Raw genomic sequence first — 24,795 nt, 5'->3', positions numbered from 1 at the left:
ATGTTGATTTTGTGCAGTATTGGTTATAACAAGCATATACTTTTTATTTCAATTGTAGTCGGGGAAGTAAAGAAACAATGGCCGAACCTGAGTCACATCGGAGAAAGAAGCGTGACAGGCAACCGAGTGGTTAGGACTTAAATCAGAAAAGAGGGCTGTACCTTGAAGTGATGGAATCTCTGGCTCCATACACAGAGTGTAGACGGTCAATATGGTATATTCTGTAGCTCATTGCTAGCTTCCCAACTTTTAGATATATCTATTACAGGAGCGAGTGTTTGAAATAAAATATTGTTCATATGTTTTCTGATGCTATGACAACTGTATGCAGTTGTGTAATATCATGTTTTTTTTTTATATTATGTATTGCGTAACAACATTATTGCAGATCTAATAGAAACAATTCGCAAACGTTTTAACTTCCATTTTAGTGCACTAAAGAAAAGTGGTTTATGGTCAGCGTTTGCTGATCATAGTTTATACTAACATTTTTCTGTTCAGCATTATGTAAGAATTAACAGAATTGTATATAATTAAATTACTGAAACTAGGTATATTTACTACAAAGCCTCTACTGCACGTCAGCGCTCTGAAGTATGATATTAACGCATCTAGTGTCCAATGGATTAACTCATGATTTTTTCGGATGACAGATGATAATTATAATAGGGCGTAGCCCACCTTGCTCATTCCCGCCTCCTCATTTTTAGGGGCCTGTCCTGGTGTCGATAACAGAAGGCTTTATTATAATTAGATTGTCAGAAAGCTTGCTCGTTGTGACAACTACCACAGCGCTGTTGAATGTACTGTACCCAAAAAGGGTGTGCTGGGTACTGTTGACGGTAAGCAGTTGCAGATTCTGTTTGACCAGTGACAAGTACAGAAGAAGAAAGTCTGAGGCGGACAGACTAAGGATATTTTACTTCAACCTGTTTATGTTATTGCATTATTCGAACTGGAGTATTTATATGCATATTATTTCCACTTACTTTTGCAGATGTTAGGCCGCTAACGTTCAAAATGCAGGATGGCAGAACCCAACATTCCATTCAGAACGACAGGTTCTAAATTATTACATCCAGTCAGTGAGCTACTGGGAGTTCCATTGGACCAGGTAGGAACTGTAAATAAAGCGTACAGTAAATACACGTGTAGCCTACATGGGAACGGCGAGAAGAAACGACAAACCTGATAAACAGTAAAAAATGTATGATGCAGTTTTTTTTTTTTTTTTTTAAACGATCGTTTTATGATGCAACTGTTGCGGTAGACTAGGCTGATTCAACAGGCGCGAATCTATAGTGGGATTTTTTTTCAACTGTAGAGATTGTTCGGGAGCTGTCTATTTTGTGTTTCAAATACAATACTGACATCACATTGAAGTAGTTTCTTTAGAAAAACTGAGCTTGTTTTTTTTTTAGCAGTGTTATCAATAAATAGTACTGCTAACACCATAGTGTTTGATCAAAATGGTTAGATAAATTCAAAAGAATACTGCATTTTTTTACCTTGAAATCAGGTACGGTATAGCTCAGCGCTTTATTTTTTATTTTTAAATTTATTACATGTTTACACACTTTGTAGATTAGAAGCCTATATAAGAAGTAATATAACGCACTGTATACAATATTTATGTTACTGTACAATGTTTGGCAAACGTAAACACCCCAGTCCAGCTACAAAGACAACTGGAACCATCGTCAGAGGCAACCACTAAAACAAGGTGACTATATTATACGAACTGTTTTATAGCGTATTATTGCATTTCCTTATTTTATTTATCGGTATGGCTTTATATTGAAGTTTTAACGTGTTCACCGAGTTTAAGAATGTAATGTTAAAATATAAGTAACGTAATTAATTTGCAGTCAGTGTGATACCTCGAAAAAAATGCACTGGGCCCATAAAGAATCTTGTAGAACACACGTGTGGTTGTACAGTAGTTCAGTTACATTGCAGTTAAATGGAAGGCTCTGTTTTAATGCCTGCACCTTTACCATTTATGATTGTACAGTATTTATTGAGACTACTCATGACTTCAAGGTTGCATTTTACACCCCTGAAAATAAATTGTACTCTCTCAGTGTTAAAATTAGAGGGTAAGCTACGTAGGTAAATCATAAGATTAACCAGTAAAACTCGAAAAGCAATATAGTTCTTCATAATTCCAGACGTTTACCAATAAGCCTCAGTAAATCATAAGATTAACCAGTGTAGTGTTAGAAAGTGGTACATCATCAAAATGTGGCATCCATACCAACACCTGACACAGATAGTGTCAGAAAGGCAACTGTCAGATATTGGTACATGTGCAATCAATTGCGATCTGATGGGTGTTTTGCTATTGTCAAAAAGAGGTACATTTACCGCTAATTATACTTTTTATTTTTGCAAACTTAAACAGGAAACAGACAACAATTTCTCTTAAAAGAAAAACAGTTCACAACAAACAAGACAAAATGAAAAGTCACCAGAAAGTTGTACAAGTGAAAAAACGTACAAGACCCCACTCTTTGCATATGATAAATATTCACATACTATATTCTTTATGCTGGAAAAATATGATAAGTTGCATTTAAAAAGATGTAAAAGATCAAAAACAGCATAACGTAGCCTACCAGATTTGAATGGCCGTTTCCCTGCTTTCTTAGTGGGTTGTTTAAGCACACGTGAACAAGTGCAGTTCTGTAATATACCACTTTGTACCTGAAAACAACCAGACCGATAAGTGTCCGAAAAGCAATATATTTCTTCAGAATTGCGGACATTTATCACCTTTTACCTGTAAAACATTCAAACTTTTACCTTAACATATATATTAATTGTAGTAGAATACATTAATATCAGCGAAAGCTGCAATGGCATTCTTAAAGTAGCCATACTCTGAAAACCCAACACACCTGTTTACCTTCTACGAAATGCAAGCCAAAGGTTATCTCCAATAGTATTGTTGTGAGGGATGCAAGTAACAGTTAAAGCACATTTCTTTGGTTCCTCGCTATATAGTTGTGCTGGGACGAATGTGGATTTTCCTGTTCGGATATTTGCTCATAATTTAAATATTCGATCAAATATTTGTTCGTTTTCAAAAAGTGATAAAAGCCATTATATTGCTAAGAACACAGGCAGAAACAGCATAGCAGCAGAGGCAGGGGGGGCATGGCCTTCTGTGTGTGCCATTATTTTACAGCTAAACGTTACACTATGTAAGACGTTAAAGTAAAAAAAATGTCCCAGGAGTAAAGAATACATTGTGTAGCCCTTACTTTACCTCAGTGAATTAACTACAAAACAAAGGATGCCAAATAGCAGTTCAAGTTAAAAGTTTTTTTGTTTATTCCCGAAATAAACAGTAGATAAAGTTGACACCACATTTTATTTATTTTTAACTTTTTTCATTCCTTGCCATAGACACTTTTTTCATCAATTAATAACAGGAGGTTTACTTGTGCTTTTTATAGTTAAACAAGCAAATGAAAAACACTAAAAATAAAACAAACGTGGAAAGGGCGTTGTAAAGTGAAGGGGAAAAAAAAAATTTGGTTCTCGTTTATTACATTCCACATAACAGAAAGTCGCAACAAAAAAAATATATTATATAAAATCTATATAAAAACCACTACACAACATTTCCAGCAAGTAGGGCACTGTTTAAGGGAGGCATTTCAGAATGATGTGCTTGCCCTTTTTCTGCCCCATGAGATTCTGACTCGCTCTAAAGCAGCACAGTGCTTTTTTTGACCCAGATGGCTTTCCATGTGCGCACATAAATCTGGTTTGTTTACTTTGTGCCTTCTAAAACCTTTAAATAGAGGCTGTTGTGCTGCTGTGTTTATATATTAATCTCACATATCACACAGAGCTCTTTTTCATTTGCCATATAAACTGTCACACAGTTTGGTAATTAAGTGCAAGGTAGCTGTCGTTTCTAGTGAATACGAAAATTAGATTTTTGTATCCGAATGCGTGTCAAAAAATATTTGTTTGAATATTCAGGTATATTTCCCAAAACTACTATATAACACACGTTAAAATATACAAGCAATATGCAAGACATGCATGCTATTTAACAGAATGGTGAAGCAACTCACCAGAACGGCAAACACCAAATTGCTTGGTGTCTTGTATCTGATTCAGGTACTTTTCAAGAACTCGAACAATTTCCAACTGAGCGTAGCACGAGAAACATTTTACATTTTGCTGTTTGTTTACATGCATTTTGTAGAGATGAGGTGCACTCGTGGAAATCTAAATACTGTACAAAACAATTCAATGATATGGAAAGATTTAATAAACCAATCAGTGTCTCATAAGACACCCTCACAATGTCCTTTTTTTACAAAACAATACTGTATCCATTGTGAACGAATCGCTGTCGGTGCCAAGAAGGTGTTCTTTTAAGCAAAGTTCCTGTTCCTTTAGCCAGAGCATTCACAATGGGAAAAATCTGTTCCACCACAAGGGTATTCCTCTAGGCGAAGAGTTCTCCTAAGTGGTGTTCCTGAACACTGAGACTACTGTATCCTGTATTAGTGTACCCCCTAAGCCTTATTTACAATGTATGAATACTGATTATAATTGGAACTAATCAACATTCAAGGTATTGGTTCAATATGTTTTTTTTTTTTTTTTTTTTAACTATACAAGATACATTTATACAAAAACAGCAAAAAGTTAAACTAAATTATGTATGAATTACACTAGAATTTATGAAATTAATTTATATTTAAATATGTTACATATAAAATTTACCCACGCTATTATTCAAGAGATATGATTATTAAATCACAGTCATTAAATACAGTCTTACTGTTGCTGTTTGTTCAGTGCTATTCAGACGGACCATCCTTTATTTTCACTCTTAGGTGAATTTCCTCGCTTGTCAGCTTTGTGCTCTTCTAGCTGCTTTTTGGTTTCGCCTATACCTCAGTCCAAATAAAGCCAGTACAAGCATCCGTCATGCTGTCCCGGCTCTCCTTGGAGCATACTTTGCTATATTCTGCTTTGGTTGGTAAGTACAATGCATTGGTTCTTTTTGGTACCCATTTAAATACAATAGTTATCATGTTAATATCATACATACTTTGTATTATTTTTTGTTAAAATGGAGATAACTATATACTTAAAGTTCGAGTGAAGTACTGATAACTTAATATTACTCTAAACTTGGCTTGGACAAATCAACCACACAATTCAGCACAATTGTTAGTCACATGTTTAAGAGAGGCATTTGAGCCTGTTTTTTTGCAAATGGTGTTGAAGGGAAAGCTGTAAAAACTGTAAGCTGCAATCACGTGCATGAGGGAATAAATCTGCAGTACTGGGTTGGTATTTTTACTCTCAAAGACTAGCTACAAAACTTGTGAAATAAGGAACACTCAAACTCAATTGACTTTATAAAATGAATACTGTATAAAGTTAAATTAGAAACTGATACACCCATCCCCCAAAGATTTGATGAATTTTAGAAAAAAACACGTAGTTGTTGATCAGTTCATTTGCAAAATGAACAGGGTACTTTCCAGTATCCTCACATACAGTATAACTAGATTCTATAATCCATATTCATTACGTTAGATTTTCAAATGCTGTGTGTTAAAAAAAATAGACAAACTGAGGGGTTATAAACCCACTTTAGCATAACCTATGTTGGTTTCTGTTGCCCATTATGGTACAGCTTTTTTGTATAATGCAGAGGAAAAAACATTTGCAAATATTTGTGGAATATGTACTGTGGGTGTTTAGAGTAATCTCGGTTGAAAGAAAATGTCTAACAGAGCATTATGTTCAATTTGTATTTTGTATGTACTTTCATGAATTTTAATGAAATATGTAAAACCTCACATTATGTAACCTTTTTTCTCTCCAGGTATTCTTTACATATTTTCACAATGGTGTCCATTTGCTACTGCATCATGCTTAAAGCAAGCATTCAAAACGTACACAGGTAACTAACAGAATCTGTAGACAGTAAACCAAAAGAAGCTTAAGGTTCAATGGTTGAATTTAGAATGCCTTTGTTTAATATTGTAATGGAGTTGAATTTTTAACTAGAGCAGGTCCTGTATCTCACCTAATTAGGAAGAAGAGGTAATAAAGTGAGACCTCATCTTAACTTTTTAACTTGACTCAGGGGCCATCTCAGATTTAGGTCTAGATCTAAAGTTGTGGTTTAAGGCGTCTTTGTATGTTCACATATGTGACTGAAAAGTAGGCCTAAAATGTGGTGAATTGCTTTTTCAATTTTATGGTATATATTTAAAAAAAAACATATTATTGACTATTTTGACTTACTGTTATGGTGTGTAACGTGGTGATGGTCCGTGCTTACCCCCACCCACAATCACATTATTCTCTCAAGAACATGGGGGGCTCCTGAGTGGCGCATCCAGTAAAGGCGCGCCTCATGTAGTTCAGGATACGCCCTATAACCTGGAGAATGTGGGAGTTCCCAGAGGGCAACGCACAACTGGCAGAGCGCTGCCCGTGTAGAGAGGGCTTAGGTCGGCAGGGCAATTCACAGTTCACCGCACTTACAGTGAAAATACAGTTTTTTACACTTTCAAATTTTAAGCAAGTTACAAACTTATTGCCATTAAACTTAGTGCCATTAATCACTAAAACAAATTTTGACTTAAAATATTACAAATAGTTCCCTGTTGTAAAAAATAAATAAAAAAAAAGAAAGTACAAAACAGCACATTACCATCGACGTGATAGCCATCCTTGCCAAACCCGTTGATCCGATATTTAGGGATAATAGTTATTGTTTTCGGGATTTTTGAACAGCTCTGGATACTGACTGAAGTAAACTGAAGCCTCATTCAACACTGAAGCAGTTTTAAAGTTTTAAAAGTTGCCTGTGTTAATGTTTATATATGGTGTGTTGATTTGGTTATTATCAAACAAACAAAAAAGCCTTGCATGTTTTTTGCCACTCCCCAAAACAAAAAAATCTCCAGTTTGGAGGGATGGCCTGACCTAGGCAGGGTCTTGGTGGTTCCATACACCTTACACTTCTTAATAATCGTCTTGACCGTGCTCCAAGGGATAGTCAAGGCCTTTGATATTTTTTTATACCCATCCCCTTCTGTGCCTTTCAAACACTTTGTCCCGGAGTTCTTTTGAAAGCGCCTTGGTGCTCATGGTTGAGTGCTTTGAAATGCACTGCCCAGCAGAGGGAACCTACAGGAACTGCTCAATTTGTCCTGAAATCATGTGAATCACTACAATTTAACACAGATGGAAGCCAGTTGGTGCGTGATTTTGAATGCGATTGGTTACACCTGAGCTAATTTAGGATTGCGATTACAAGGGGGGTCGACACTTATCCAACCAAGCAATTTCAGTTTTTATTTTTAATTAATCTGACCAAATTCAATGTGAAAAATGTGCAAAAATTCAGAAAATCAGACAGGGGGCAATACTTTTTCAAAAAGTGCCGTGTATATATATAATATATATATATAATATATATATATTATATATATATATATATAATATATATATATATATATATCTATATGGCAGTCCTCGTGACCTCTTCTAGTTAATTGTCCGGATTGCTATCCAAACTACGCTGTCTATAGTTTAATGAGGAATAGAACCTCCAATAACTGTATCTTTATACTAGCAATATCTGGGTACCCCACATAGAGCCCCTCTCAAATAAATGAAAAGACGAAAGATTGGAAATTGGTTTTGCTCTTTTCAGCAAAATCTTTATTATAGACAACAAAATAAAAAAACTAAAATCAATAATTACTGCAGTGCAATAAAACAAAAACACAATCTTATCCATATATCTTGCACTAAAAATAATAGTTTACTTATTGTCAAGCACCACCTGTGACAAAATAAACAAAAAGAAACCACACATGAATAATCAAAGTAAATATATTGGTGTACATACAAATAACCACACCAGACTAAATAATGCTCAATTCTAAAAGGAAAACACCCAGCACCCGACTTGACTGAACGTTCAATAAAGACTACTTATTTGTTTTTTATTAACTTCTTAAAGTACTGTTTTTTTTGTATTCAGCCGATGAAGGACTTATAGTCCGAAACGTCCTGATAATTGATTTGTAATCAGTTGTTCTACCTTTCTAAGTACCTAAAATATCCTTTTCTTTTTTCGTTTTTCTTATTATATATATATATATATATATATATATATATATATATATATATATATGTGTGTGTGTGTGTGTGTGTGTGTGTGTGTGTATATATATATATATATATATATATATATATATATATATATATATATATATATATATATATATGTATTTAAACATTCACTGTGTCTAGACAAGATATAATAGAGTTTGATCATTCATGGTTAAGCAAAGATATCTGCCAAGCAAAGAGTGGCAGATATAGCTGCATGAGACAGATTTGTCTGTATGGTATCACAAACTGGCTGAGATCAATACCAAGGAAGGATTAAAGAATATGTTTTCTTCTTTCATACAAAATAGCAACAACTCATTTTGATGATACCATGAATCTTTTAAATACACTGTTTTATCTAAAATAAAGTATTCTTACTTTTAATTATTTATTTGCATAGGAATGGGTTACGAACAGAAAAAACATTAACATTAAGGGAATACGATTATTTTGAAAGACGGGTATGATAAAGCACAACAAATTTTAGTCACATTGATTAGCTAGCACTGAGGCATGTTTTCAAATGTTTATGCATCTGTTTTTATATCCAGGTACTCGCTGATTGCTGCAATGGGGTACCTTATACTATGCCAGATTAGCAGAGTGTACATATTTAACTATGGACTCCTGTCAACAGATTTCTCAGGGTGAGTTTGGAGATTTCATTTAATATTTTTTTCCAGACTGAATACACTATGTAACACAATTTTTGTTCCTGGGTAGTAAGTGTTGTTTCCTAATTGCTTATGCCTCAAAAGTATAGAAAATGGCTATTATTCCCCACAGACCTTGCTTTTGTGACCAGGACAGTGATATTTCAAAATATCACTATTTCCAATGGGAAAATGGGCAAATGTGTGTCTTTTCGTTCACATAAAGTCAGAAAAAAACAACATATGATTCCAAATTAACGTGTATTTATACTAAAGTAATACAAAAATGACTAGAGAAGATTTAGAAGTGAGTAGTTTTTCGAGATTTACGATTATAATGTAAATATACTGTAAATACTGTAAATTATTTTGCAAAGAATAGGACCTGGTTTTACCTGATGCCTCTCCAGTCAAGAGTAAACTTTTAGTGTTGTTGTTTTACATTTAAAAATGTTAACCCCAAAAATAGTAAATGAAAAAAAATGCACATGAAAATCAGACACCCTACCTTCAGTTCTTTTTTTAAGACCGTCCCTTAATTGGTTGTTCAGAGCAGGTTTGACTGTATTAGGGAAGACTGAACTCTCCCCATTACTGTATATAATTCATTTGTGTATTTTGAACACATACACTTCCGCTGTTCTCCACTTCCATAAAAATCATTATTTAGTTAACGTTCCTTAGCGTTTTTAACTATGATCCGGTGATCTGCCAATTGAATTTCTCTATTTAGGGCCTGATAAGTCTAGTTTGTTTTGGGATATATTGTTTTTTCCAATTTTCAATGCATTTATTTTTTAGAGATTTGCCGGTTTGTCTAAAGGATGTGTCTTTATCATTCTGCACGATGTCATTGTTCTCGTTGCAGTGTGTTAGTTTTAGTATTAGCTGGCCCAGGAGGTCTGTCTCTGGGAGAGCTGGTTGCTCAGCAGGGCTTTTTGGTGGTAGCTCTGTGTGTCAGCCTGGTTCAGATGCGCCCAGAATTTGGCTGCTTTCTTTTGTATTGGGATAATAAGGGGAAAAACACCCAGTTCGGCTCGGCACGTATCATTTGGGGCGTTTCGATGTACTTGGAGGATAGTTTTGCAGAATTCCATGTGGAATGTTTCTGTTGGGCTTTTGTCCCAGTTTTTGGGGTTACTGTTCATGGCTGGTCCCCAGACTTCGCTGCCATACAGTAGGATAGGTTGGAGAATCCTGCTAAAGATTTATAACCAAATTCTTTTTGGGGGTTTGATTTCAAAGATATCGCTCTTTATGGCACAGAAGGTCCTGCATGTTGTTTTTTTTTTTTTTTTTTTTTTTTGCTTTTTCAACCAGGCTGAATGTCTGTGAGGTGCTAATTGTGAGCCCCAGGTATGTGTAGCTGGAGCAGTGTCTCAGGGTGTTATTGCCCAGGGTGAAGTGGTACCTGTTTCCCTGAGATCTGGCTTTCCTGTGGAATACCATAACTCTGGTCTTGTCCAGATTGACTGTCAGTGCCCAGGTCTGACAGTACTGCTCCAACAGTGCCAGACTATAGCCCTTATTCTGTGGGTGATAGCAGAACCAGGACATCTGTGTAGAGCAGGAATATAATCTCTGTATAGTGGAGAGTGAGGCCAGGGACTGCAGACTGCTCCAGCACTGTGCTCTTTCTTTTTTGACTGTTGTCTGTCTGTCCTCGTTGGCTGTTGTTTGTCTGTGCCCATTGGTCCTAGTGTGCAGCTGAAGACTAATGGGATGTTGTTGGTCAGCTGACAGAGCTGTGGTCTCTGTGCGAGAGAAAGGTGTGCTGAATAAAAGCCGAATAAAAGCCCTTTGGAAAGAAACACGCTTCTCTAGTTTTCTGCCTCCTATGGAAATGCTACACTATGTTTTGCTTTTATAATTTTTCATTTTATTTTTGCATTTTGTTTCGTTTTATAGGTTGCATTTAGTTTTACTATAGGAATGTATTTATTATTTTGGGTGACACAGTGAAATAGTTTTGTATGGTTTACTCTCTGAATAGAGAATCAAGTCCAGCTATGCATAGTATTATAAAACAGGAATTCAAAGGTTTGATACATTCAGCTAGCACTTACTGATGTCTGTATAAATCAGACAGTACCAAGTGAATACTAGGCTGAACTAATGCAGCTACTGTTCTCTACGTACAACATCACAATGGGCTCTTCATTATGTTTTTTGTATTTTAAAAAATAAAAATAATGTATTAATTTTTCTGCTGGTCTGCAAGAATGTTGAAACGAAAATACTGTACTTTCAGTTCGGTTAGGCTTTATGTTTTAGTGCAGCCGATTTGTAACACAAATTGGGGTAATGGTGCAGTACATGAAAAAAACAATAACATCATATAAACATTTTCATAAATGGGGCCACATCAACAGCACCCTCTGGTGTCTGTTAGCCTCAGTACAGCTTCTAGTCAAAGGTCCTATTCCATCACCTATGTTTACAAATAAGCCCTATGTGAATATGAAATTAAAAGTTTTAATGATTATGGGTTTGCAAATTTTAAATCTTATATCGTAATTTTTAGAACAAATGTTACTATTGTGTACAAGTAATTATCTTACAGGTAATATGTTGTTGTTTCCTGAAGAATCCCTGATTTTGTTACCATTCCTTTTCAATCCAGAAGTATGGTATTCATGCAGATTGAAATACCTCTAAAGAAACTGCAGTTAAAAAGGACTATACTGTGTATTACCTTTTAGGTGAATAATAATAATTATTATTCCTGACTATATATGGGTTATATACTTATATTCTTAATAGTATATATATATATATATATATATATATATATATATATATATATATATATTTGTATATTTGTCATTACAGACCACTGATGATAATAACACAGAAGATTACCACAGTAGCCTTTCAGGTGCATGACGGTAAGAGAAGTTAAACTCAAACACGAAGATCTAATAATAGAATGTAACCCAGAATATTACAGAACTTATGTAACAAACAACGTCTTGTAATTTTCAAAAGTTTTGTTTTATAAGTTATAAGCAAAATACCTATATTGCATTTATATACTCTGAAATTATAAATTGTGCTCCTGGGTAACAAAGTCAAATGTTTTTCTTTCCATATGTGATTTGATCTTATTGGTTGTGTACAATATTCACAAAGACAGATAATGTAATAACCTTTTTTTCTTTTCAATTTTATTCAAGCAGCATTTTCAGTCACTGTAGGTGCGAACACTCAAACACAAATGACCTCCTGCACATGTCCAGGGTTAAACATTTTACTGGTTGAGTCACTGAATTTATTATAAACCTGTTTGGGGATTGAGATTATACTGTACATCTTGTTTCCTTGGGTCTTCTGGAGAAAGTTAAAATCAGAAACAATTCTACAGACTTTAGTGCTTTACTTTCAGTGTTACACAGTTTCTGCATCTTAGAGACTGGTTTCAAATGAATATTAATGCCTATATGGATTTACTACTGGCATCTTTCATTTTTGCTAGGTTTATGTAAGAAAGATGAAGAACTCACCTCTGAGCAGCAACACTTAGCTGTAAAGTAAGTTTTACCTGAATTTGATTAACCATTGCATGGAAATTTGTTACAAGAAGGTACTCCACATACTGTTTTATGGATATGTTTTGCCAGAAATGTATGAAAGCCAGGTCAACTGGATTTCGCTGGATTTATTGTCCATTTGTAACTGGCAAGTCTAGATTGTGACAGAGATAGAACCGTTAACCAGAGTTGGATTAAGCAAATTAGCCTAGTTCATATTTCCAAGATTTACATTGTCACCCAGCACAGATGACTTTTCTTATTAATTTTCTGTTTTACAGATAAAACTATCTAATATAGTTTCTAACACTAATAATAATAAGTAATTAAATAATTGTTGGATGTGGTCATTTTTGTTGTTAGGTCTGTCATACTGTAAAAGAAAAAAAAAAGAAAAATATTTGAACCTATGGTAATTCTAATTTGCATTTTTCAGAGCAAGGCCTACACTTTTGGAGTACCTGAGTTACAACCTCAGTTTCTTGAGCATCTTGGCTGGACCTTGCAGTAATTACAAAGACTACATTGCCTTCATTGAAGGCAGGCACATAGCTGTGAAGCTTTTAGAAAGAAACTGGAAGCCCAATGGCTACAACAGGCTTCCTGAACCTTCTCCTACGGTATGTTTTGGATTTAATGCACTGTTCTGATCTTTAAAAAGCAATTCCTCTCTTCTAAAGATACAACGTAAATACATATATCAAAAGAACCACTTATTCTATTTTATAGAACTATTTATTCTAAAAGTTATTTAACACATGTTCTTTATAATGTCATAATCTATGGATCAACAGAGGAAGCTGTCTGGCAATCCAGCTGTATGTGAAGTGTTAGGTGCATGGGTCATCACTGAATAATAAGTCGGACATAGAGCAGTGGGTGCTGACACGACGTACAGGCGCACAGATTTAATTACAACACTGTTGCTGCCACTAGGGTACCAGCAATGGTAGCCCTAGTGTCAGGTGTATTAAAGAGAACAAAACAAAGCTACAAATGAAAGTTTGCCACAGAAGGTGAGCACTAGTCTCACTAAAAGAGACATCTCGCTCCAGGAACCTACTACACTACGAAACCATCTCTATATTGGCTGGGAACTAACCTGGTGCTGCTCCCAAAGTATAGGCCTTCTAGCGACTTCGGGTCTTTACGACAGTCCTGGCTGAGCAGAACCTTCACAGGCTCCGTCTTGCAGTTGAAGGGTTCCTTATGAGTTATCCTGCAGAGTGGACATTCTCCTCCTCTATGTAAACAAAGTGCCCGTCTGTAGCATGGAGGTCCAGTCGCCTCGAGCTGTGGCCCAGCCTCCCCAGGCACGCCCCCCCTAATCCAAGACTTATTGCAAACCATGTTTTGCTTGGACAGAGCATTGGATGGGAGCTCCCAGGGGCTGGCACACAATTGGCTGAGAGCCACCCGGGAGGGGGGGGGGGGGGGGGGTGTCCTCGGCTCAGCGCGGGGGGCGGGGGTGGACTGGCCAGGTGCCTGCGGGCTTGCCTGTAAGCTGCCCAGAGCTGGGTTTTCCTCCGATAATGTAGCTCTGGGTTAGCTCCATGACAGGCCTGCAGAGTGAAAAGAAGCGATTGGCTGATGGCACACGCTTCACAGGACAGCATGTATTTGTCTTTGCCGCTCCCAAGTCAGCGCAGGGCTGGTAGCAGTGAGCTCAGCCTAAAATACAATTGGAGATTTCAAATTGGGAGAAAATACTAAATTATTAAAAAAAAAAAAAATACAATAAAAGATTTTAGATGAACTTTAAGAAGACATCCAGAAATGGGCAGACACATGGCAAATTACATTTAATAAAAAAAGTGTAAGGTACTGCATGCAGGCAATAACAATGTGCATTATAAATACCATATGGGAGATAATGAAATTGAAGAAGGAATCTATGAAGAAGATCTAGGAGTTTATGTTGACTCAGAAATGTCTTCATCTAGACAATGTGGGGAAGCTGTAAAAAAAAGCCAACAAAATGCTTGGATATATAGTGAAAAGTGTTGAATTTAAATCAAGGGAAGTAATGTTAAAACTTTACAATGCATTAGTAAGACCTCATCTAGAATATTTTGTCCAGTTCTTGTCTTCACCTCGCTACAAAAACTATATTGCTGCTCTAGAAAGACTGCAAAGAAGAGCGACCAGAATTATTCCAGGTTTAAAAGGCATGTCGTATGCAGACAGGCTAAAAGAATTGAATGTATTCAGTCTTGAACAAAGACGACTATCTGGCGATCTGATTCAAACATTCAGAATTCTAAAAGGTATTGACAATGTCAACCCAAGGGACTTTTTCGACATGAAAAAAGAAACAAGGACCACGGGTCACAAGTGGAGATTAGAGAAAAGGGGCATTCAGAACAGAAAATAGGAGGCAGTTTTTTTACAGAGAATTGTGGGAGTCTGGAACCAACTCCCCAGTAATGTTGTTAAAGCTGACGCTCTGGGATCCTTCAAGAAGCTGCTTGATGAGATTCTGGGATCAATAAGCTACTAACAACCAAACGAGCAAAATGGGCTGAATGGCCTCCTCTCGTTTGTAAACTTTCTTATGTTCTTATGAAAATCTAGTTTCCAAAACTTCTAGTTGAAAAGTTAGTCAAAATTGTATAAGTATCTGTTATATGTGTAATAACTTTTTTTTTTTTTTTTTTTTTTCAGAGAGCTATTGTTTATAAACTATGTATTACCACTGGGTCATTAATTTTGTTCCTGAGTCTTACCAAAGCTTTCCCTGTTGTTTACATTGCTGATGATAAGTTTATTAATGAAGCATCATTTTTAGCAAGACTGAGTTATACCTACATTGCAATGCAAGCTGCAAGACCAAAGTATTATTTTGCATGGACTTTGGGTGAGAGTTATATTTTAGTTAATACTTTTTAATTTTTTTATTTTACTCCAGTGGCATCACAATGCATATACCAAGTGTTCCGCATTTTCAGTTTATTTCGAATTTGACAGAAAAATTACAGGATTTTTTTTTTTTAACTAACCTTTGGTTTTTACTGATTTTGCTCTATTTATTGGTCTACTATTCAGTATTTTCGCAGTATATTTTCTAGAAAATACACGATATTTTTTACTTAAAATGCTGTCTTATTTTGACTCCCACACTGTAATAAGCAGCCTTACGTTGCATCCTAGTATAGAGCAGGTGCGTTTAGACGTTGAGGATCAAATGACGTTCAAACATCGCACATTGGTTCTCTGTTCACAAACACATTATCGCCTGATTCTGTTGGCCAATCAAAGTGTGATTAGCGTGGCAAGTGCTGGACGTAGTAACTAGCTTGATCAAAATCTAAACTGAAATACTTGCACGAAAATATAATATTTAAAAAGGATGAGGAATGGGGAGAAAATGTAAATCAGTTTATGAATATTCAAAAGAGAACTAATGTTTCGAAGTATGCAAAAAGCCAAATAGCAGAAGCGGGCCAGATGAGGCAGAGGATGCACAGCGCTGCAAATACTGCTGCATTGAGGTACTGAAAGTAAGTGACACATTACACTAAAACAAGAAAGTGAACTGAAAGACGAGCAATCCATTGCTGTGTATTTTTCACAGTATTTAATAAAAGAAAGAGTGCAGAATGAGTTTATCCGAGCGCTGTGCTTTGCTGGACAGCCAGTGTTTATTGCAGAGAGGTGTGTATCGGTGACTTTGTGCGACAGTACTGTCCATCAGCTAAAACACTGCCGAATGTCGACAATCTTAAATATTTGACAGAAAGTGATGCTTTAGTTGGTAAACTTATGGAACGCATTGATAGAAATGTCTCCCGATGCCTTGTTCTGTTAATTTTCTTAGTTTTTTATGATTTCAAAGCGAATAAACATAGCTTGTTTTGTGCTGTTGTACCTTCTGCAGATACTGTTTCCGTCAGCACAGCGATTACCCAAACGATTGCAAAGTACCAGCTAACCTGGGAAAATGTGTCCTGACTTGCACAGATTCTGCGTCATCATACATGCCCAGGGTCATTAACTTAATCAGAAACCGGAACTGCTATGCATAGTATTCCACATGTAAAGTATGTATACTGAGATTAAAATGTTTTTTTTTTTAATATTTGTAAAATAAATTCCTGGGATTTTTTTTTTTTAGACTGAAAATGCGGAACATTAATTATATCATACTAGTACTGGTGTGCTAGCACCAGGGCATGTTTGTTCCACATCCATTGTTTTGCCATTGTTGGTAATGGTGTGGTCTACTGGTTCTTCAGATTAATACACTGGTAATAAAATGGGATTTCAAAGGCGTTTTTTAGACCTTTCTGTAGGGATAAAGTAATGATACATTTTGAGATGATCCTCTTGTATTCCCCCCCCCCCCCCCCCAAATCAGCTGATGCTATTAACAATGCTGCTGGCTATGGGTTCAATGGCATTGATGCACAAGGCCAGTACCGCTGGGACCTCATTTCAAACCTGAACATCTGGCATATTGAGGTGAGGTGCTAAAAAAACATCAATTTCATAAAAAAATGGAAATCAGCCATGTCACATACAGTAACAGTGTTGGTGCAGTACCTAACCACTGGATGTGGATAAGCCATAATGCCAAAAGTGTCTTTTGTCATTAAAACATTATTCATATTAACCATACGTTTTATTTTTCTGCCTTAGACAGCAACAAGTTTTAAAATGTATATTGACAATTGGAATATTCAGACGGCAGCATGGTTGAAGCGGTAAGTAAAGCTTATTTCAGCATGTCATCATAATAAAAACATAGACACGGTGCTCTCTTCTGTATATTCATTTTAGGACCGAATGGTAACTTAAATACTGAAACTTACACAAACTGAAATCCTAATTAAAAAATAAAAAGTTACCAGTACTTTTTAATCCCTTACAAGTTTCACATCTTTTATGAGGTAGATAAAAACAAATGGTTCACAAACCTTGTTTTCTTTTGCGTACAGTGTACCTGTACTGAAGAACAGCTCCATGTAAGTAGTAGATTTCTGCTGGTATTGAGTTGTTATTTTGAGTATTGGAAATGCCCACAATGTGACATTGCACACCGCTGGCATACTGAAGCCTGAAGGCTACCAAACTACACATGGAATTCTGAGCAAACCTCATTACTTTTGGATTATTGAGGAAAACTGGTAGCTTCACAGCCTAAATGGTCTTTGCTGGAAGAGAGACACAGAAAGCTGCACGTTTATTGTGCCAATGCTCAGTTTAATAAACACAAACAAAAATAACACTTGCCAAAACAAAAGGCACACAGGAAAAAACAAAAGGTTCTACAAAAACTTACGAACGTAAACAAGACGGACCAGCATAACACGAAACACGTGCAATGTAAATTCCTAAATACCACCAATACGGTCCAGTCTCATCTCCATTAATGCAGTATTATCAGTGCTCACTAAAAACCTCTCAGACATCAAACACGTTTCAAACTCTGCGACAACATAACACATTCATTAATTCAAATTGCAGTCGTAAATCATATTTTTTTCATAATACTCAATTTTTTTTTTTTTTTTTACTAATTTATTTATTTCCAAGTAAATGCGCTCTTGATAAACTGTCACACAGTAACATGCTGTCATATGATTCCTAAAGCAGAAAGTTTGGTCTCTGCATTGGAATGGAAACTAGACAAATTCATAAATATTTACCTTTATACTGGCTTCATGAATGGAATGTGAATAATTGTTGTATGTTGAACGTTCCAGAACCTACGAGTACTAAATTATACCCAGTCCACATTACGTACCAAACTCTTCCTGTGTCATCAGCGTTTTTATTATTCATAGAAAAACATCAGTTAGAAAATCCATTTGTTGTAAAACAGTTTAGTTTAATAGTATAGGCACCTTTCTTACTGCAGTTGGTACAAGTCATGGGTCCAGTTTTGTTTGTTTCTGAGCGAGTCTTAGTGCTTCAACCACATACTGTCAGCACTGCCTGACTGAATAGCTTTGAAATTCTTAATTCTTACTCTGATTGGTTGTAAAGGTAAGAGAAATGTAAACCCCTCCTTGCCAACCTAATATTCCACACAGAAACACACACCCTGTCACACTGCCACATACCTCCCCCTTGTGCGCAGGACACATGGCTGCTAACGGCCCCCCCCCCCCCAAAAAAAAAAAAAAACACCAACCCCCTCCCCTCATGTCCAGCCCCCCCATGTATTTTTGTGGGCGGGTTGGTGAGGGGCTGTAGTGGAGGTGGTCTCTTAACCTCCTCCCCCTCTCTCTGCAACGCTGGCAGCGGCAATGCTGGCAGTGGAAATGCTGCCCTCGGTGTGGGGCACTCCGGCATTGGTGGTGGCACTGGGCACTCTGGCAGTGGTAGCATCCGGTATAGTGCCGGGGCTCTGCATAGCCGAGGAAACATGGAAGTGCGTCTTCGTTCTGGCTCTTATGGGCAGGTGGCTGGGGTGGATCTCCCAAAGGAGCTATTCCTCTGCAGTGCTCACCTCACCTCATCCCGATTTGTAGGCCTCCCACCAGAGGGGTTTTCCATCGGCACCCTTCGTAGACGTGCCCAAAACCTTCAACCGGCACTGCTGTGTGTCCACGCTTTCCTGATGGCCCAGCCCTATCTTTCTTTCCATCCTTCTCTTTTTTCTCTCTTTAGTAAACCTGCAGTTCCTGGTCTGTCTGTAGGGACACTATCCCACTAACACAATATATGCCGTGGTGGCGTCACAGCCCAGATGTTTTTTGCAAGGAGAGAGACTCAGACAAAGAAAGTTGCAAGTTTAATGCGCAGTTTTTTAAACACATAAACAACAATAACATGGTCAAAACACATTCGACAAAACAAAAGGCACATGGGCTAAAACAAATGGTTCTACAAAAACTCACAAACGTAAACAAGACGGCACAGCACGGAACACAGAACACAGACCTCCACCTCTATCATCAACATTAATCCTACTTCTCTCTCTAACACCAGTGAACACCTATTTTATAGAATTGTCGGCTCCAGTCACGTTCCTACATGTTTTTACCTGGAGAAATTTAACCCCCTCCCTGCCAAACCAGTATTCCCCACACAAACACACACCTGTGTACCGGCAGGGCTTTCACACTACCACACTGCCACAATCCATTAGCAACAAAAACTAGTGCTGTATAAAATCCCAAAGTGGTATTAAGTGTAGGGTGTTTAATAATTTCAAATTACAAACTCATTACAGGAATGACAGAAGTGTATGGAAGGCATCAGAGCATGTTTTACAATCCTAAAGATTGTGGTAAACAAATACACCACACCATAATATGGTTATGTAGTTGAGTATCATTCTGGCACTCTAGAAATGTGTGTCGTTGCCTGCAAACTGTTTAGTTCTGAGTATCACAGTGACATAGTTGACTATATTCACAAAGCATTTACCACTGTTGTGGCACCAACAAAAGACAAACTGTTACAGAACAAACAAAAAACAGCTATGGTGCATGTCGAAAGTATTCAGATACTTTAATATCAACATTTAGTTTTCTTTAAAAAAAAAAAAAGTTTTCTTTAAAAAAAAAAAAAAAAATCAAATAACAAATAACAAGGTGATGAGTGGTGTGTAAGGCTGAGGATAAAAGAAATGATGAAAACACTTTCAGTTGCATCCATATGCAGGAGATACAATTAAAAGCAAAGGCCATTCTGGGTGTTTACAAGCCATTTCTAATTCTGAGCTTTTCCTTTTCAGAGTGTGTTATGACCGGGCTCCACATTCCCGTACAGCTTTTACCTTTTTCCTTTCAGCTGTATGGCACGGGGTGTACCCTGGATATTACTTCACATTCATCACTGCAATTCCCATTACCTTTGCAGCGAGAGCAGTAAGTCCCTCTTATGTTTTTCTTCAACTTGGCATAATACGATGACCGGCCAACAATTGAGTGACCCTCTTCCAAAGTCCACAATGTGCAGCTGCTGGTGTTTTTCTTGGACATGTTGGTCAATGCAGCCACTTATTGAGGGACAAGCTGGACACACTTATTTTGTTTTTCTTTTTTAAATTTGGAATCAGCAATTATTTCTTGTTTTCTCCCCAATTTGAAATGTTCAATTATTGTTTTTCAAACCGGCTCACCGCTGCCACCCTCATGCTCGGGAGAGACGTTTCGGAGGCCATATGCGTACTCTGAAATGTGTGTGGTCAGCTTCTTTTCCCACTGCGGGCCAAAGACAACCTGGCCGACCGGTCACATTCTTATTTTCTCTTGTAATCTTGTAATACAGCTTTTTGTAAAATGATTTTGTTTTCTCTGTTCTCTCAGATGCGGAACAACTTTAGGCATCACTTTCTTTCCTCAAGGACAAAGAAGGTTATTTATGATATAGTCACGTGGGCTGTTACTCAGCTTTCAATCTGCTACACTGCTGCACCATTTCTACTGCTGGCAGTGGAGCCAACTTTTAAGTTTTACAAGTAAGTTAATATTTAAATGGTTCTATAGACACTGATTTTTATTTTATACCATTTCTAAAAATGTTTTTGTGAAGGGTGATGGATGATAGAACTGGCTAATTCAAGGCAGATGTGAGTGGGACTACAGTATGTGAGCTTCCCCATAAAGCTCACCAATGCACAGCAATCCTGATCTGGTCTACCATTTTTCTGCCGGAGAGCAATAACCTGCTGCATTGTTATTTACCCAGTAAATAACCTGGCTTTGAGCTTGTCTTGACTCTGCTATTCCCAGCTGCTCTCTCGATTTCTCTCTCTCTCTCTCTCTCTCTCTCTCTCTCTCTCTCTCTCTCTATATATATATATATATATATATATATATATAAGAGAAGGTGAAGTTAAAAGGTAAACTTGTCACATGATTGTAATGGAATTAGGAAGGTTGTCAGTCTCATCACTGACAGACACATGACCTGTACAAACTGTTCCGCTCTAAGACAGGTAAAAGCAGTATTGGAGCAGTAGACACAATGCAATAGTAAGGGATATATAAAATAGCAATTACAGTGACACTATTTAAAGTTCCTCTGAAATGTACTGTAATAAAGCCTGCGCTTTACGCTAATTATTTATATTTTACATTTCTGGTTTTAAGAGTAATGGGCTCAATTTGAGAAATAACAACAAAAAAAAAAGATATTTTACTTTTTGAAAAGTAAAATATGTTTTGTGTTGTAGAATTAAAATTGACATTTAACATTAATTTTTTTCAAACCCTAGAATGTAAGACTGGCATAGACAATGGCAGTACACTTCAGGCAAAATGTGTTGGATTGATTTTATTAGTTTCATGTCATTCCAGGTGTTTGAATAAGAAAGTCTGTTTTAATTTTGTATATTTCTTTTTCAGGTCAATGTACTTTTATTTTCACATTCTTAGCATTCTTGTGCTGCTGGTTTTACCGATAAAACCAAACACTGTTAAATCACAAGTCCACACCTCCAGCAACAACAAGGAAAATTGATACATCAGAGCATTACACTGACAGGGGAAAGAATTTTGCTGAAGGCCTTGTTTAGGTAAACCCAAGGGACAATGAAGCTTTGGAAAGATTTGAAAAAATAGTTTGTGTTGTATTGCAATAAATGTATTTATAACGTTTATTCTTTAACTCACAAGCCAAGCATATATGCAAAAAAAAAAAAAAAAATGTTTCTTGATTATAAAAAAATTTGCTGTAAAAATGGAAGCCCCATGTTTTTTTTTTTCTGGAGGGATATGTGACAATCTGTAATTACTGCTTCTAATTCCTGTGAGGAAGTTGAAGGTAGAAATCTATAGCAAAGTCAGTCCTTAAAAAGCACACATAGAAAAACCACCTTTAAGAAGCAGGATTATATATTTTGTTCCTTGAATATGGATGCACCTCAAATTTCAGGCATTAACATTAATTCCAATTGTAAGTGGCTGGTTTTAAAGAGTACAGGTGGTGGAGTTTCTATTTGAATAAAAGGAAAAAAAAGGAAATGAGCCAGGCATGTCAATGACACGTAAATTCCACAAAAGTGTGTGCTGCATATCATAAGCTTTGTCAGCCCCCCATGTCTGATCATGTTTTTCAGCAATATGCTCTGTCATTGCAACAATAAGAAACAGCAGATTAAGAAATAAGCTGGGTTGTATTTTAACATGTAACGGCTTGTCAAATTAGGGGATATGTCATGAAAAACCATGACTTGCAGTATTTGTCATGGGTGGACACAGCGATAACAAATGAGCATTTGTTCCTAACCTGAGATAAAGTAAAGATTCCTTCTATTACAAGTTGCACTTCCCGTTTAAATGTTTACTACAGTACAGTTGCAGTTTGCCATGCTTATGCTTTGCATTTACTATTCTTTACTATGGTTAGCCATGTTGTGTTGTTTTTTTAACCAAGTTGTACAATAGTTCAGTCACTCACAATGCTTACCTGTGCTTTACCATACTTTCACTACACTATTACAGTTTGATTCAGTAATCTTCTATAAGGTTACTGTTTTATATTTAATCATATTGAATCCAATTTCCCAGACATGGCTTCTAGGTACATTCTTACCTTGAAATGTATAGATAAGGCCAGTAATGAGTTGCTCTGGGTGTTTATTGTAATCTAATGAGCTGTCTTACATCCAGAAGGAATACAACCTGTGAGGTTTGCTGTGATGCACCAGTATTCCTACTGTGACACTTTTTTTAGGTCTAATTTTTACATTTCTTAGCTGGGATAAAATGCTACTATTCAAGTATTAAAAATCCAATAGGTAAGATTAGGTCTACAGCGAGGAAACTTTTAATAATGTCCTTAGATATTTTTTTATTTTGCTTGATTTATCTGGCAGAAGTTTCATAATCCTGCTGGTATGTATTTGCGCATAAAGTGCTCTATTATTTTTATCCATTTTGTATTTCAACTTGTGAAAAACATGTAGGTGCATTTGCAACACCTAGGTAATAAGTTGCTGTAAAAGCATTTTCACGAAGGAAGGATTATCTTGACTTTGATTTAAATGAAAGAGATACAAATGTGCAAGTGTTATCCAGAACCTCTCATTTTGTTAGCCCTGTAATGCTGAATGTTGCCACCTGTGTTTTAATCTTGTGATTTAGGTTTTTTTAATTTTTTTATTTTACCACCGCTAGAGTAATTCGGATCACATTTCAGAGAAAGTGTAAAATTATTCCTGCAAAGGACTTGCAGTAAATAACAGGCTCAAAATATTCTGTTTACTACATAATGCTGACCTACAGAAAGATCAAAGCATGATTTTTACTATGCCCTGCTGGAATACATATCCCTGGTGATGTGAAGTGCACTGTAAGTCACTTGTGTGTTCTAACACTCACATATTTTCATAGATTTACTACTCCATATCTGATAGCGGATTAGCGGTTCTTAAGATATTTGAAAAAAGTAAGTGTGGCATATGTAGATGTATGTAGATAGTCTATCTATTTGGTTTTAAGAAAAAACATATTAGAAATAAAATACCCTTCATTTAAAAACTAAATTGACACTAAATAAAATAAGAAGTAAAACCAGTACTGTACAAAACGATTGTACCATCGAATGGGTGATCAGTAAAATTGATGCCTGTTACATATTTCTACTACAGGATATGTTACAAAAAGCAGCGAGGCCCCTTTATGAAACGCTGATAGCAGCTACTGATAAAAATATGAGATTATCTGACATGAAACCAAAACCACTACATATACTGTGTGTCCCCTAGTCGTCTTAATGTATTGTAAAGGTTGGCAGCACATCAGTGATGGGATACAGGGGTTTGCAGGCATTGGGAAAGCAGGAACAGAACACTCACTATTTAAAAAAAAAAAAAAAGAGCGAGGAACTGCACACCCTTAAATGACGTCCATGCTTTTGTTAGAGTCTTTTAGCATGTTTTTTAATTCCATGTTTTTTCATTGTATCATCAGTTAACTGGTCTGTGTAGTCGAGGCTGTGTTTCAGTTCATGGACTTCATTTGCCAGGGTCTCAAATTACTGTTGAATCATTTTTGAAGGTCTTTTCTCTGACAGCGTCTCTCTGCTTTATTGTTGTTTTGCATCCATCTTTGTATTGTAAATGCTTATAAAAGATTCCATCTTTCTATGAGTGTCAGATTTGTTTGCAGTCCAGCTCAGTTTGTATAGACTATGCTTCCTTTTTTAGTATCCAAACACCTTCTAACTGTTAACCAGATGTAACTTTGCTTCGGCAGATGTCATCTTGCAAACCCCTGGCTTGCATTGGTAAACCACACCAAACATGACTGGGAAACACATGCCCTGCACTGCTGTTCTACCTACCCTATGTTAGTAAAAAAACAGGTACCACAGGGTTCACACAGGTCCTTAAAACCCTTGAAGGTCCGTGAATTTAAGTAGCTAGTTCAAGGTCTTAAAACTACTACTTATAAGGTGCTTTACAGTAATTGAATTTGATGTCTAATGGGTAATTTGCAAATAAATGTCAATTGGGCTAAAAAAAATAAATC

The 24,795-nt window shown here is 36.5% G+C and overlaps 1 protein-coding gene across 1 annotated transcript; it reads left to right on the top strand.

The window, feature by feature from the left end:
• Positions 1–699: 699 nt before the first annotated feature.
• Positions 700–24,408, top strand: LOC121314808 (lysophospholipid acyltransferase 1-like). Its single transcript, XM_041248496.1, has 14 exons — positions 700–842; positions 998–1,114; positions 4,866–5,011; positions 5,870–5,947; positions 8,733–8,828; positions 11,667–11,722; positions 12,310–12,364; positions 12,801–12,984; positions 15,029–15,221; positions 16,722–16,825; positions 17,003–17,067; positions 20,052–20,184; positions 20,626–20,777; positions 21,667–24,408. Exons 2-14 carry the CDS (start codon positions 1,028–1,030, stop codon positions 21,779–21,781), a joined length of 1,464 nt encoding a protein of 487 aa, XP_041104430.1. The 5' UTR covers positions 700–842; positions 998–1,027; the 3' UTR covers positions 21,782–24,408.
• Positions 24,409–24,795: the final 387 nt, after the last annotated feature.

The sequence above is a fragment of the Polyodon spathula genome, chromosome 4, assembly GCF_017654505.1.
Source record: "Polyodon spathula isolate WHYD16114869_AA chromosome 4, ASM1765450v1, whole genome shotgun sequence".
NCBI lineage: Eukaryota > Metazoa > Chordata > Actinopteri > Acipenseriformes > Polyodontidae > Polyodon > Polyodon spathula.
The sequence above is the reverse complement of the archived record's forward strand: the minus strand, read 5'-3'. Positions and strand labels throughout refer to the sequence as shown.

Bases quoted from the DNA above. Each gene is read 5' to 3' on its own strand.
- LOC121314808 (XM_041248496.1), top strand. From the start codon at position 1,028: ATGGCAGAACCCAACATTCCATTCAGAACGACAGGTTCTAAATTATTA. The intron at 5,012-5,869 runs GTAAGTACAATG...TTTTCTCTCCAG, and splicing joins GCTATATTCTGCTTTGGTTG to GTATTCTTTACATATTTTCA. The intron at 20,185-20,625 runs GTAAGTCCCTCT...CTGTTCTCTCAG, and splicing joins TTACCTTTGCAGCGAGAGCA to ATGCGGAACAACTTTAGGCA.